At 38.9% G+C, this 15219-nt stretch overlaps 1 protein-coding gene across 3 annotated transcripts in view; it reads right to left on the bottom strand.

Moving 5' to 3' along the window:
• Positions 1-5918: 5918 nt before the first annotated feature.
• Positions 5919-15219, bottom strand: part of ORC3 (origin recognition complex subunit 3) — a 64365-nt gene continuing 55064 nt past the window's right edge. For 2 of the 3 annotated variants that reach the window (XM_029944738.1, XM_029944740.1), the window contains 6 exons: positions 14176-14252; positions 12923-13023; positions 9174-9315; positions 7668-7784; positions 6858-6937; positions 5919-6310 (listed from right to left, as the gene is read on the bottom strand). In XM_029944738.1, coding sequence (XP_029800598.1) covers positions 6205-6310; positions 6858-6937; positions 7668-7784; positions 9174-9315; positions 12923-13023; positions 14176-14252 — 623 coding nt within the window. In that variant the 3' untranslated portion in view covers positions 5919-6204. The remainder of the gene's footprint in view (positions 6311-6857; positions 6938-7667; positions 7785-9173; positions 9316-12922; positions 13024-14175; positions 14253-15219) is intronic. The other variant, XM_029944739.1, reaches the window with a different exon arrangement.

Genomic DNA, 15219 nt, shown 5'->3' with positions numbered 1-15219 from the left:
GCCAGTGTTTTAAATGTAAGCATTTTCCAGGAATCAATGAAGTTAATTTTCCAATAAGATTTGAAAATCTTTTCACATACCAAATAATCTATGATTTGAGTGCTATTTTCAAAAACTGAGTTCTGATTCCAGATTGCTTATAACTGACTGCACGATAGAATGTTATATAATCAGTTTTAACAGCTGTAGAATATTTACCTCCAAGAGTAGAATCTGTTTTTCTTTTAAAGGATGATAGATGAAAAAATGATTCATCACATTTAACTCCCTTTCCAAACATAGCTTTGCTATAATGAGGTGAGCAAAAAATGCTCCAGTAATTTCTTTTGTTGAAGTCTTTTAGCATATTTCCACTAATTAAACCAATCATCAATGTACTGGGGCATATATATTTATAATTGACCTAATTAGTCAAAGAAAAGATTCCCCCCCCCCCTTTTTAATCTTGGTGATTATACTTCATCAATTCTTTGCCTAAACAGAGCCAGGGCTTGAGGTCTTTCACAAGATCCTCAGATAATTCATGTCCATTGAATGGTTGAGAAGCATTGGATAACACAGGGTGGCCATAAATTAGATGAATAGTTCTACCTAGCTTTAATGGACTAATGAGATTCTCAAACTGAGCACTATTGACATTCCGGGCCAGGTCACTCTGTTGTGGGACTATATGGTATATCACAGGATGTTTAAGCCATCTCTGGCCTCTACCACTAGATGCCAGTAAGCACCCCCTAACCCCCAACCCTTAACAACCAAAAATGGACTAACAGATATATTGCCACATGCTGGGGACTAGGTAAAGAAGCAGTCTTCAGCTGAGAACCACTGGTATGTGGGCGTTTCTAGGAGAATGCAGGCAGTAAGTTGGAATATGGAGGGGGAGTGGGAGTAGAGTGGATGTAAATAGGTTTTATCCCTTCTTAACCCCAGTAAGGGCAAAATGAACACTCTTAACAAATTAAGTATGTGTGAGTTTTCACACAGATTTAAATTTATAAAAGAGCTGGTTTAACTTGGAAGGCAAGATCTACTAAAAGGAAAATCAGTACTGGCAATTTGAATAGGGCCACAAGTAATAAGTTGGATCATGAATAAAATTTCTTCCATAGCCAAATTTCTGCTTATTACCTTACCAAAAAGTTCTAGCTTATGGGCTAATGATTTTAAGTAATGTGTGAGGTAATGCCAGAAAATAAATGTAAACAACTTCCTGGACTTAGTTATAATTCGATGGATCCAGTAGCTGATTACTCTTGTCTAAATACCAACTATACTTGATCTTAGTAAGAAAGATCATACTAGCTATCTAGGGATTCTGAATTCCCAGAGATCCCTGAAATTACCTTTTAATGGCTAGTTATAGAATTATGTGTGCTAACAGTCATTCTTTTATTAAAAGGCAGTGCTGGTATGTGCTATACTTAGGTTGCTATATACAGTAATTGGTGTTAATAAGCAAATATTCTAAAGCACCTAATAGCCTGTTCCTTGGCTATTGCTAGACATGGCTTTAGCAATGCTCTGCTCCTGTGCTTGCCTTAGGTAAGGAACGTTAGATCCAAATCCCTATCTCACTGAAAGACGAGTCTTCTGTATTACTACATCCATTTTCTGCTATATCATACCGAAAAGCACAATAAACACACTATTAAAAAAAAATTGAGGGCACCTGTGTGGCTCAGTCAGCTAAGCATCGACTCTTGGTTTCAGTCAGATCATGATCTCATGGTTTGTGAGTTCAAACCCCATGTTGGGCTCTGAGCTGACAGCTTGGAGCCTGCCTGGGATTCTTCCTCTCTGTCTCTTTCTCTCTGCCCCCTCCCCCACCCCCATGCTAGCACGAGCTCTCTCTCTCTCAAGAATAAGCATTAAAAAAAAATCTTGATTCTGTGATCCCTCTTCCTATTTTTCTCTGCTACCACCTTTACAGCAAATGTCAAGAATTTTCTAATTTTCCTCCTTTGCCTTTTTTTTTCCACCTACTTTTTTATTAGGAAAAATTCATAGAAAGTGATCAGCTTTGCTATATTTGTTTCATATGTAGGTTTTTAACTTTCAAAGAACACATACATGATTTACCTCCTAAGAATAAAGTGGTTCTTCTATATAGAACTTTGATCCTATTATTCTACTTAAAATACGTCCTTAATTGAACATGTAGGCCATAGTTAGATTTTCTCATTAGTTCCCCAAATGTCATTTGCAGCTTTTTTTCTCCCTAAGCAGGATTAAATCAAGATTGTGACTTTCTGGAACAACTAGACCTGTTGTCTTCTTGACTGTTTCTTCATAGTATTATTAATTTAACCTTTTATATCACTTTGAGCTTCTGTAAACTGGAAGTCAGGTCTAAAGTATTTAATTAAAGTTTATTTAGGGTGGGGGAGAGGGGCAGAGACAGAGAGGGAAACAAGAGTCCTAAACAGACTCCACACTGGCTGCATGGATCCCGAAACAGAGCTCGAATCCCTGAACTGTGAGATCATGACCTGAGTGAAACCATGAATTGGAAGCTTAATCAACTGAGCCACTCCAGTGTCTCTAATACAAGATGATGCTGTAGTGTTCCCATTACATCACGCAATGCATGGCTTTCCCAGGACCAGTGATTGAGTCTGGACATTTGTCAGGTCATTTGATACAGGATGCCTATTGGTCTTTTCTAAACTACCAGTGATTTCCATGGTGTGAAGTCTAATCAACATTTGACTTTGAAGAGTGTTTCTGTTGGTTCTACATAACTTTTCCTTTTCCCTGCTGGCCCAGTCTTCATTTTTCTAAAAAGTGTTAAAACATACATGTCCCAGGGTTTAACCTTGGGCTCCTTGCACATCTAATCCTAAAGACATAAGATTATATTAACCTCTTGGCTAAACATCCAATTCTTAGTCTTGGCTCAGGTCAGGATCTCACGGTTTGTGAGATTGAGCCCCGCATCGCAAGTGCAGAGCCTGCTTGGGATTCTCTCTCCCTCTCTCTCAAACTTTGAAGAAATTTATTTGCCTTGATAGGAGTAGGAAATCACTAGAGAAAAAAAGATTATATATTTTTATGTCTATGGAGACATTTCCACTTGATGGCTAATAGAGGTCTCAAAACTTATGCCTAAAATCAAACTCCTTATTTTTGCCTCTCAAACTTTTCCTCCTAATCATGCCCAGTTAATGGCATCTCTATTCTAGTTTCTCAGTCAAAACAGTCCATCTAGTCTTGGTTCCATCTCCAGTCTCACCATTTCTACTACAGTGTCCTGTCTTGCTTAGATTAGTCAGTGATTGCCCAATTGTGCTTGTGTGGTCTTTGTTTTGCTTCATCTGGTCTCCTTAATACCTATCCCAGTTTCTTTTCATAGCAGTCAAGAGTGATCATTTAAAGGTCTAAGTCTTTTATTTAGATGGCTTCCTATCTAAGTAAAAGAGACTTACAGTGATTTACAGGACCCTAAATTACATGCACTCCCGCCCCCCACCGTCCTAATTCTGGTCTCTTGCCCGCTCACCCTGCCTATCCCACATTGGCCACCTCTGCTGATCCTCCAATGTAATTTGCATACACCTGCTGTTCTCTGCCAATAGAGCACTTCTATATAATTACAGGGGTAAGTCTTGTACCAACTCGTTCAAAAACTCCTCTCCGTGAGACCTGTTGTGACTACGATTTAAAATTGCAGCATGATATCCTGATTTTGTTGTTTTCTTTATTTTCTGTAACACATACTATATAATTATCTGTTCTGCTCCCTGTTAGAGGGCAGTGAGGGCGAAGATCTTTGTTCAAGTTACCACAGTGCCTGGAATAGTGCCTAGAGCACAGTATGTACTCAGTAAATCGTTTTTGAATGAATTTCAAACTACTTCAGGGTTTGCAGAGTAGTGTTTCATTGAACAAAGATTTATTGAATCAGAATTGGTTGAGGTTTTACTGTGTTGAGAAATGGAGAACTGAGGTGACACTGAATGCTCCAGAAATACCGCAAATGAACTTAATGAGCTTTAATTTCATAGCTTTTTTGGATATTCACTATAAAAACAACAGTTTCCATCCTGCTGCTCTGACCTAATCTTTAAAGGAGGTAGTAAGAAAAGTGGTTCCGTCCATGATAAGCATTCAGGTAGCATGAATTCAACTAAATGCTCAACAAAAGAAAAAGTAAAGCAGGGCTTCTCCTACTCAGGGTGCCTCAGGTAAATCTGTAACGAGGCCAGTTCCTCTGTACCTTACAGCTTAAGCATTTTGCTGTATGAGTCTTCTTGAAATTGTTTCTAAACCTAATTTTCTCTGGTGCTCACTGGCACCATTTGAAACCTGGAGGAAATTACACTGTAGATAATGATGGTGTCTTCATATTAACAAGACACGGAATACTGGAAAACCTTTCCCATTGTCAACTGCCTCACTTTAACATAGGCAATAGGTGGAAAAATCCTCAAAATCATCCATATATTCCTTCCTTAGATTTTGCCAACTGTTATCAAAAATGAAACACATGGTGAGGGCACATTTGACTAGAGGGGAATGAGAAAAAATATTAAGCTAATTGCTGTGAAGATAAGCCATGGAGACTTCACAGAACGGAAATTTATTCTTTGCTCTAATCATATCCATTTGACAGAGGCTCTGCCATGGATTCCAAAGGGTAAAATGCTTCTGTTTGTCCAGTTCCTTCCTTAGGGTGGTGCTATTTGTGTTTGCATATCACAAATTCCTTAATTTCCAAGTTGAAAACTCTGTGTACATATGTACATGTGTTTACTGCTCCATAAGAAATCTTGGCATCTTTAAGATGACAAAGAAGACCTTTATCTCCGAGTAATTGTCTTTCTCAAAGCTCTACAGGGCTAAATGCTTTCTGTTCTGGCATGCAGTTGATTCTATTTCTGGTACTTTGGGATTTCCCTTTATTTTAGAGCCTGGTAACATTCTGACAATTTGTTGAGATACAGTGCATCTAACATTTTTATGTTTTTGGAGAAGAGGGGGAAGGGAACAGTTACCCATTAATGTCATTTCAGCCCATCATGTTGCCAGAGGCCAAAGATACTCTGTGCTATAGGACACGCCTTTGCACACTGCAGAATTGAGGTTTACGCTAGCCATTAAATTTATTTATGTTAGGGACACCTGGGTGGCTCGGTTAAGTGAACAACCCTTGATTTCAGCTCAGCTCATGATCTCCCGCTTCAGAAGATGGAGCCCTGCATCAGCTTTGCTGACAGCATGCAGCCTGCTTAGGACTCTCCCTCTCTGTGCCCCTCTCCCCACTTGTGTGCACATGCTCGCTCGCTCTCTCAAAATAAGTAACATTTAAAAAAATTTATGTTAAATTTTAAAGTAATTAGTTCTACATTAAAGTTAACCTCAGCACACACACAAAAAAGGCCTATAATTACATAGTACTAAGGTTTGTCAAACAAGACAGTTTTTACTGATTTTCCCCCTTGTGGTCATGTTTGCATGGTAATTTTGGTAAGTGAACACTCTTAAGGATGTCCCAGAATTCTCATGGGAGTAGAACATTAAATAATGAACGTGGGGTAGCTTTGTTTCATTGTCTTGAGTTCCTGTTATGGAGGAGATCCAGATCTCATTCCATTTGGACTTCACCTTCCTCAGTTGGATATCATAAGATTGAGATGTGACTTATAAAGATCTTACAGGCTCTACAACTCCATGATGGGTCATTCTGAAGTAGAATATTTACTGTATTTAAGCATAAAGCCAAAGAGCTTGGGATTTAAAAAATTTTTAGACTAAAGGAAATGGGGCAGCAGAGGCGGTTTGAGAACCTCTGTAGTCACGAGGAGAAATAAACTAGGATATTCCTTTTACTTACTATCCAGTTTCCTAAAGGGAGGAATGCCAGTTCAAGAAACTCGGGGAGCAGCAATAAGTACTATTAAATCAACTGCAAAGAATTTATATTCCTGGATAAAGGAATTTATTACATTTATAAACTATGTGTGTTCAAGAACATTTATAATTTAGAAATGACTATGAAAACTGCAGTGATAATGTGGGAGAGGTTTTAGTTACAATATAAGCATCTCACTTGTTGGATTCTAAAGTACCCCAAAGCTGTTTTGGTACATTCCTGTTTGGGGTGACCAGTCTACTTTCTGGCCAAACATCACACAAGGATTACACATTTCTCTCCAACAGTCTTACGGTGGTTTGTAACTATGACGGTCTCCTTTTTGCTTTCTAGCAGCCTCCCCATGTTAGCCTTGCCACGTGGTCAGTCTTCTGTTTGGTAGGTTTTATAAATCCTAAAAGTTCTAGTTCAGAAACAGCTCTAATAAACCGAGCACTGGAGGCAATGGCTAAGGAAAATTGCCATGTTTTTTTGACAAAAAGAGCTTAAAATTTCAGTGTTAAAACATGAGTTGTTAAACTGAAATACAGTTCAAATACATACTCCTAAATTAAACCGTAAGTAACCCTTACTGGAAAACATCAAATGTAATTAGAATCCACTGTCAGTAAGACATGAATGATAAAGTGCTTAACACCTGATACTAATTTTTCATAGCCTGAATATTGCTTCCCCTTCAACTTCTAAAAGTACATGATCACATTAGAAAAACAATGATAATAATGACAGTTATGGGACATTTTTGCTGAATTCTGGAGTATGACCTTCATAAAAGTTTTGAACCAAATATTTAGGTTTGGTCTCATTTTAAATTTGGAATAAGTGTTTAGAAGTAAGTTATTTTTGGATGGTATGGTTAATATTAACAAGTAATAAGGTTGTTTGGGGCACATCTTTAAATTTCTAACATAAGTTTGGAGAAACTTTAGACATACTTCATATAAACTTGGACACTGTAGAACTGGTTTTTTAAAAAGGATACTGGATAATTTCATTCCTTTCTTCTGAGGTTACAGAATTTGCATCCATTTTTTCAGCAGCTGTCACGACTGTTGCAAAAGCCTTTTGAGAGACAAGACAGAAGAAAATAAAAATCTCTATCATGCCAACTATCTTTTATTACATTTGATGACTGTATGAAGCCAGGTCATACAGGCCTGTTCATAGCTCGCACATTTTTTAAATATTACACCAAATTTCAGGTTCTTAAAACTTCTCTTCTTAGAAGGTGTCAATCATGCATATTTTTAAACGGTGACATCTGTTAAATGGGGCTTTCGACAGAGTTAACTTTGTAATGCTCTTCTGAGGACGGCAATAAGTTATTTATCTTAGTAACAACAGTCGTCCGTGGCCTTGCCAAGCATTTCTTGTACTTCCTGACTGCTACATCTGTTGTATAGCCATTCCGATATATTTTTTCTTTTATGTGATAAGGGAAACGCTAGTTAATAATACACTTCTGTGGAATAACAGAACCAACCTAAACTTTAGGTCTTGCTTACTGTGAACTGTGGGGATAGGTCACATACTTATGCTGACCTGGCATGCTCATAGAATTGGCTTGGTTGAGGTGTGGAATTCAGAGTGCAGGAGACCTGGAGTGAGGCTGTTGAGTGATCTGCTTTTCTGGAGATTTTGCAGTATGAGGGGATTTATGCTTTCCAAACAAAAGAACCAAGTATTAAAAAAAAGATGAGTTCCAAAGTACCAAAAGTACTAACACCCCAGAATGGTCATGGATGGCTAGACAAATCTACAGCTTGCTCTTCCCCCCCCTCCCCCGGCCTACCTCTGACCAGTCCACAAGGTTGATTAGCCTGCTGCACTCCAGGTGCAGTTTGTATGCTATGCAGATGTCTGGGGCGACATTTGGAATGCAGCCTTCTTCGCTTTTCAGTGCTTCATTCTAAAAACAACAGGAACTAAGATGAATACCTTTTAGAAACGATTAGGAACAAAAGCAGACATTAATGACCCCCCAAACCAAATTCAGGAAGCCAGTAAATGGAGTGTTTGGTTTCTAAGAAACTCTCTCACACATTCAAACATACATACACATGGAGACTGTAATACAGCCTCCCCAAAGACTCCAAAAGTCATACCAGATCTCTGCTGTGACCAACCACTCAAGAGAAGAGCTTTAATTTGTGTTTTATATGATCAAAATATTTTTTTGCTTGAAAGATAAAATCATTCAAGTTCCCCACTACCACCATCATTGAAAACCATTGGTTATATCTTCCTACTCAGTGTTCTCCCGTAATGCTTAGCATGCTTTGAGTGCCATTTTGGAAGAGAAAACCAGGACACTGGAACATTCTTCATAGATTTTTATGCAATCATTTCTTAAATACATTTTGTGCCAAGATTTCTGGGTGTTTAACTGAGTTTATAAAAATTAAATTAGCAAATTGTCTACAGATTATTTCATGTATACATAAACTTACCAAACTGTTTAAAATGACGGCTTGATCTGATCACACAAGAAGTTTTTAAAATTCTGAACTGTACTGAACTCTGTTTAAAAAACAGCTTTTTTTTTTTTAAAGTTTATTTTGTGAGAGAGCATTCATTTGAGTGGGGGAGCAGCAGAGAGAGTGAGAGAGTGAGAGAGAGAGAGGGAGAGAGAGCGAGAATCCCAAGCAGGCTCTACAATGTCAGTGCAGAGCCGGATGCAGGGCTTGATCCCACGAACTGTGACATCATGATCTCAGCAGACATCAAGAGTCAGATGCTCAACCAACTGTGCCACCCAGGTGCCCCAAGAATAGCTTCTTGGAACCAGTAAATTGTCTGGATTTCAGGAGGTTCATCCCTGCCAGATGACTGGCCATTCTCTATACTCAGCTCTTGAGATACTCTCTCAGAGTAGATCTTTCTTTGATTTAAAATCCATGATGAAATCCCAAACTATTTATTTCTTATATCAGAAACAACCATTTGGATCTGTTAAGTAATTTCCTCAGGTCATACTGTTTGATCCGTGATGTGCTGTTATGTCTGGAGGAAACATTTATTTTCACAAGAGTAGTAGCATTATACTCCGGCATCTTCATGCCTGTGATGCGGCATTTTATCACATGAAGCGGAAGATAATTACACACAATCAGAAATTGGCAGCATTATTCACAGGCTTAGAAAATGCCTTCTAAAGTCTAAAGAATTTAAACCTAAAAGAGGTGTAATCCTGTGCTACCAACTCCCCATTTATTAGGACTGCAAATTGCATTATTTTTGTGGTAAATGAAGCCTGGGGTCTGCACCAAACTTTCGGAGTAATGAATATGCTTTTTACCTTGAGATAATGATAGGGATTGTTGAGGGCCGTGTGGAGGGCGATCCTGGGAGCCGCGTTTAGGTGCTCCCGCAGGGTGTGGGCGGCACTGAAGTACACCGCCTCGTGCAGGGGCTGTGTCTCTGGAGGCAGAAGGTATTCTCTGAAACAGCCAAAGGGAGGTGTCTGCTTTTAGATAAGCACAGGTTTATTTTCAGTGTAACATTCTGTCAGTCCTCCGGAAGATTGAGCAACTTACTTAAAAAGCAAAATCAAGAAGCAAAAACAAACAAATGAAACAAACGCCAAATATAACAGTACAGGTTCACTCACAATTGTACCTCTTATAAATTTTTTTAAACTTTCAGACTCACTCAAATTTAAGAAACTCAGTATTTCAGTACATAAGTTACATTTCTGCTCAAAAGCTTGATGGTAGTTTCTCACTTTCTTGAAGTAAATGTTGAGAAAACCAAGACAGCTACTGTCCTTCCCACAGCAGACCTGTCACTCCTGGCAGGGCTTACAGCACAGGCCTCAGACCTGGAATTAACCAGTTAGGGAATTCTTTTGGGATCACAGAAAATGTTTTGGATTTTCATAGAAATGACACCTGAGAGCTTTTTATATGTTAGAATTAAATTTTACTTTAGAAGACAGAAACGGCTAAATTTTAGCTTCAGAATATTGGAGAACAAATTGTTCATCACTAAAATGTCGATTAGAAAAACCACTGGAACGTGTGTCTTTTCTCTTATTTATGAGCTAGATGGCACACCAATTTTAATGAAATCTGATCTTAGGAAATAAAGCTCACTCTCAATGTATACTGAGCCTATCAGCTTGCCTGTGCCCTGACAGTGACATCACTCGAGTGGGCTGGAGGGTAGCAAATTGGAAGGGAGAAACTTCGGCAAACAACACAAAGGTAACAGTAACAAGTCACTAACTTGATTAAAGTAGTTCATTTACATTCCTTCATACAGATTTCAGAGGACTCAGTTTAGGCCTGGCCTTGAAATAGTTTAGCCACATGACAGGTTTGTGTCAGTTCACCACGTACAGGTAGAAAAAAGCAGCTGCCTTAGTCTAGCCACTTCTTCCTGGTGAAATCACCCTCTTCCCAGTGTCCGGGCTGTCTCTCCTGCTGGGACACAATCCCACTACACTTGCTCCACCTGTGTGGCCAGTGGCTTTGAGGAAGAGAGGAAATGGAGAGGGTATTACCCATGCATATCACTCTTCCCCATCTTAAGAAAGCTCCTGGCCCCCTGCTCATTCCCCTTGTAGATGCTGCTCCTTCCCCAGAGTTAATGAGAATGAAACTCACTGGCAAAGTGCAGGATTTTGACTTGGTCCTAAGGATCTGCATTTGTAACTTATGTACTGCTAACCTCTTACCAAGATTAAATTAGCTATAGCCTCTGGCATAGGTTTTGTAGCACCCGCTGCCTCCCAGCTGGCTACCTACCCAGTTTGTAATAAAGTCTTCTGCACCAACCTCAGGCTGTGTCTCCACAATCATTACAATGACTGCCATTAAAAGACCCTGTTGAAGTCCCTGCTATGAAGTAAAGACTGGATATCAAACAAGGCAACCAGAGAGTCAATTTCAGGAAAAAAAAAATCTCACATTTTCATTTTTACTTCTCTCCCTTTTTAACATCTTTATATTTATTTAATGTTTAGAAATTCAGGTAATTCCCAAAGCAAAAGGCCTGTGTGGATACCCTCAAAGAACGTCCATCAGAGGTAAAAGAACATATTTGCCTGTATTTTGTTTACACTGGGCTGCTACATTAGCTGACCAACAGTGACAAAACACCACTGTACATTAGAATTTGTATCCAACTGCAAATGTGGAGATCAGCATAGAAACATCCTTCTGCGGCTTACTTGCTGGAGGAAGAACTAAGCAGTGAGCCTGGCACCGGAGCATCTCATTTGGATTCAGATCAGAGCTTACGAACAAGAGAGGTGGTTTTGTGGGAACCGATAGGACCACGTAAGTGTCAACAGAGGCCACAAAGTTGAAGCTTGTATTCTGATATAAACAGTAACTTAGAAAGTAGTGCTTTTTAATTCTCAGTAGTTTCAGCAAGAGCTGCTCAAGGTAAACTGAGAACGTGTCTGAGTCCATTGCCTATATTGATCTTTAACAAACACCTTTTCTCCAGGACTCCAAGCTCTGTTCAAACATCTGTGATGTGTCTCCTTGGAGACTATGGAGAAATGGGAGAGGGACTTTTGATGGATGTCAGTAGACTAGGACCGTGTCATTACCCAGAAGTCCTAGCTTCGACCTTGGCTTTAGCTGCCAGGACTCCTCAGGTCCCTTTTAGTTCTAACACACTACCATCCTAATCTCTTCCTGCATGGGACAGCCAATTTTGATGGACAGTAAGTCCCAGTATGGAGAATTTTGTGACTTCATAACAACACAACTCAGTCATGCTCAGCTTTATTTTAGTAACTGCTCAGAAAGGAACAGACATAATTAGGTCAAAGATCACAAAAGAGGAATAGCTGTTTGATTTCAAAGCCTACAATTCGGGATTTGTAGGAACTCAGAAAGGAACCTGACATTTGGCCTACAATTATGTAAAAATACACTACACTTTTTAGCAATAACAATGGTCACAGGTTGGTAAAAGGAAGGAGCCAGAAACTCGGGGCAAGAAACAACAGAACAGTAAAGCCCAGTAGGGCAAGGTTAACGGGATGAGTTCTAAAAGGTCGGTTCCGGCCAGCAGGTCAGTTCACTATTGCATTGCATCACTTTTACATGACACATTTCTCACTTTAACCTACCTTTTGTCACACTTGGTTGGTCATTTGGACCTCTTGCATGACATTAGTAATTTCTCCCTAAGGATTAGGAACAATGACCCTGCTCCCACACTGTCCTGGAAAATGGAACTTCCACTTTGAAGAAGGACAGGCCATTTATCAGAAATCTACTCTGTCTTCAGTGACTGAGCTGTTCTTTTCGGCACTTGATTATATTTAGTGCCTAGCCTGCTGTTTGAACTGCCATTAAAATACAGAATAAGCAATGATAAATAACAGCTTTTTCCTATACTTTAAGTATTAAATCATTTTTTCACACTTTTTTTTCCTCCCTCCTACAGCATGTCCCAATGGCCCGAAAAGCAGCCTAGGTGGGTAATCCTCCACAGCTACATAAAACTGGCTTTTGGGGAAATCTATGCATCAGAATGATCTGGGTTTCCCAAAAAGAAATAATCCTAAAATATAGGCTGATGGACTCCTAAATCACACATCTCAACATGAATTTAGTGCTGATAATAAGTTGCACTGGTATTCTTTAGAACCAGAAGTCCCTTACTCTAGATAAAAGTGGCATTACGGCCAGCAGGGTCTGTCTTCTGGGCCTGGCCTGGACCCACTGGACTCCCAGCACAGGCAGACCAAGGATAAAGTGCAATGCAAACCCTCCGTTGTTAGAAAGGGTAAAAAACACCCAATTTTCTATTTTCACCCCCACTCCTCCTACCCCAGGCTAATGAACTAGATCAAATTTAAACTTGTGTTTTTTAACTGGCAGTAAAGGAATGAACATTTGGATAAGACATCTTGATAAGGATGGAAAAATGAATCAAAATTACAATTCTAAGCTAGATGAAGGGATCTGAAAAGCATAAAGCCTAATCTAGGAGAAAGTGCCCTGGATTGGCTATGGACAGCTATCACCCCAGTGTTATTGGGAAAATAGACTGATTTTTAGCTTTTAAAAGCAACAGACTCACCTCACCAGACTGTCAATGAAGTTGACAACTTTTTCTCTGAGTACTTCAAACCTTGTCTGCTTCTTACTTGTTCTTCTTAATTCCTTCATTTCCAATAAGGACTATGGATGAAAGAATATACTTTTTCTGGTGATTCTGCAACCGAAAACTCAGAAGGGAGCTCTGGGTCCATAGACAGAATGTGCAGGAAAGAGCCAGATCAAAATAGGTTGTGTTTATTTTTTATCTCTAAGGTCTGGAAAGAGTCTCTCCTCTGAAGTGTTTTGCTTCAAATATATATCAAGTTGATTTCAGGGAAAAAGAAACAGGGCAGTTCCCTTCACTGCTGTAACACGGCAGAGTGCTCACAGTCCAACCCATCACTTGATTTTAAAAAAGGACTTATATGGGGCACCTGGGTAATTCAGTTGGTTGAGCAGCCGACTTTGACTCAGGTCATGATCCCATGGTTTTTGAGTTCAAGCTCCACATCGGGGGCTGCACTGACAGCTCAGAGCCTGGAGTCTGCTTCAGATTCTGTCTCCCTCTCTCTGCACCCTTCCTCAGCTTGTGCATGTGTGCTGTCTCTCTCTCTCTCTCAAAAATAAATAAAGAAAACTTAAAAATTTTTTTTTTAAAAAAGAAAAGGACTTATAAGTAGAAGGAAAAAAAACCCTTACTCTTTGGCCATATGAGCAGAATAAATTCAATGTGTTCTGCCCTGCTTTGACTGGATGTTTACTCTACATTTATCATAACTTGGTGTCATGATACCAAGACTGTTCTTTACTCTGACAACCAAGATCCTAAAGTCAGAACTATCTGGCAAAGATTACGTTGGGTATACTGTGGCTCAATCCCTGCTCTCTCCTGAATATGCATTAAAAAAATCAAGTCCTTAAAATTAACAGGTTAGGTTCTTTTGGATTTCTCAGTTTGATCAAACAAAAAAACAAATGCATCAGATAAATAATCAGACTCCTTTCTGTAACAATGTTCCCATTGTCTCCTTACTGCTAGTTAATTCCTTTTCTAAGGCTAAAGGAACAGTTTCCACCTATGTTGGCTAGTAAATTCCAGACTTTGTAGATAGAGAATGAGGATGGCAGGTGGCTCAGATAAACTGGATGTTCAATTTATAAGTGTGTTATAAAATCTGCTTTGGTCCTTATTGTGGTTTAAAAATAAAAACAGAAACATTTAGGGAGAGCTAATCTAGAGCACACACTGACAAAAATGGAGTGTCTCAAGATGCAGCTGGAAGGAAAACTTACCTTCTGAAGATGATAGAGATCTGTCTTCTGAAGTCCCTTTGACTGGAGCCCTGAAGTATCTTCTTCTTTGGCTTCTGCTTTTTAATATAAAACCAATATACAGCAACTAGGGTAAATGCATTCCAGTCAAGAGAACAAATATTTCTACTACTCCACAGGAAATGACATACACCGTAGTTTGTTAGCAAAGGGAAAAGAAAACTGTAGCTAGCAAAAGGTGTAGTTGTGCTTCTAGAGAGCATGAGGCTCTAAAAAAGACTCCTCCTAGTGTAAGGCAGGTTTTAGGAATTTCACATTCACATGGCTTACCTGGACTAAATCTAGGAAAGAGGATGTGGCTATAGAATCTGCACTGTTCTCAAAGAATAAATTTCTTCTTAGCTATGGATAATTCTTTGTTCGAGAAAAATATAATTTAACGTTAAAATATCTAATAAACTCTTTGTCCCATTCCACTAACATGTAGCAGAGCCTTGAAAATCGAATCTGACACTGTGACCTATGTAACCCTCTAAATGTAATTTTAAACCCACACTATAAAACATAGTTAAGTGTTAAGGAACCAGAGACAGCATATAGTCAAATATTTCTACTTGTCCAATGTGTATGTGGTGGGGGATATTAATTTTGCTTTATTATTAAGAGAGTATCACTTCTGAGAATAGACAATACAGATATTTCTTACACTGGTTTTGCTACAACTTGTAAAATTCTTTATCTTCAGAATGTTAAGCATCTTAATCTCCAAACTTCCCATTTCAAAGACCTGCATTCCTTTTTTATTTAGCACATCACAGCATTTGTTTCACAGACTTATGTTACATTGGTTACTGTAATATCTGGTTTTATTTTACAAAATAAAAACTGAGTCCAGTTTTTTAAAGATTGAAATTTACCTAATGTATTTATATGTTGTCTTTTCCTTTATGTCCTTAAGGGTATCCCTCACTGTCTCAATAACTACAGTTAAGAGGCATTTTAATTATGAATGAAAAAGCAATGAGCTGGCTGACGAGAAGGGAGCTGGAGCCCGGGTGCTAACAC

Source organism: Suricata suricatta, chromosome 7 (genome assembly GCF_006229205.1).
Source record: "Suricata suricatta isolate VVHF042 chromosome 7, meerkat_22Aug2017_6uvM2_HiC, whole genome shotgun sequence".
NCBI lineage: Eukaryota > Metazoa > Chordata > Mammalia > Carnivora > Herpestidae > Suricata > Suricata suricatta.
Note: the sequence above shows the minus strand (reverse complement) of the source record. Positions and strands in the feature narration are given on the sequence as shown.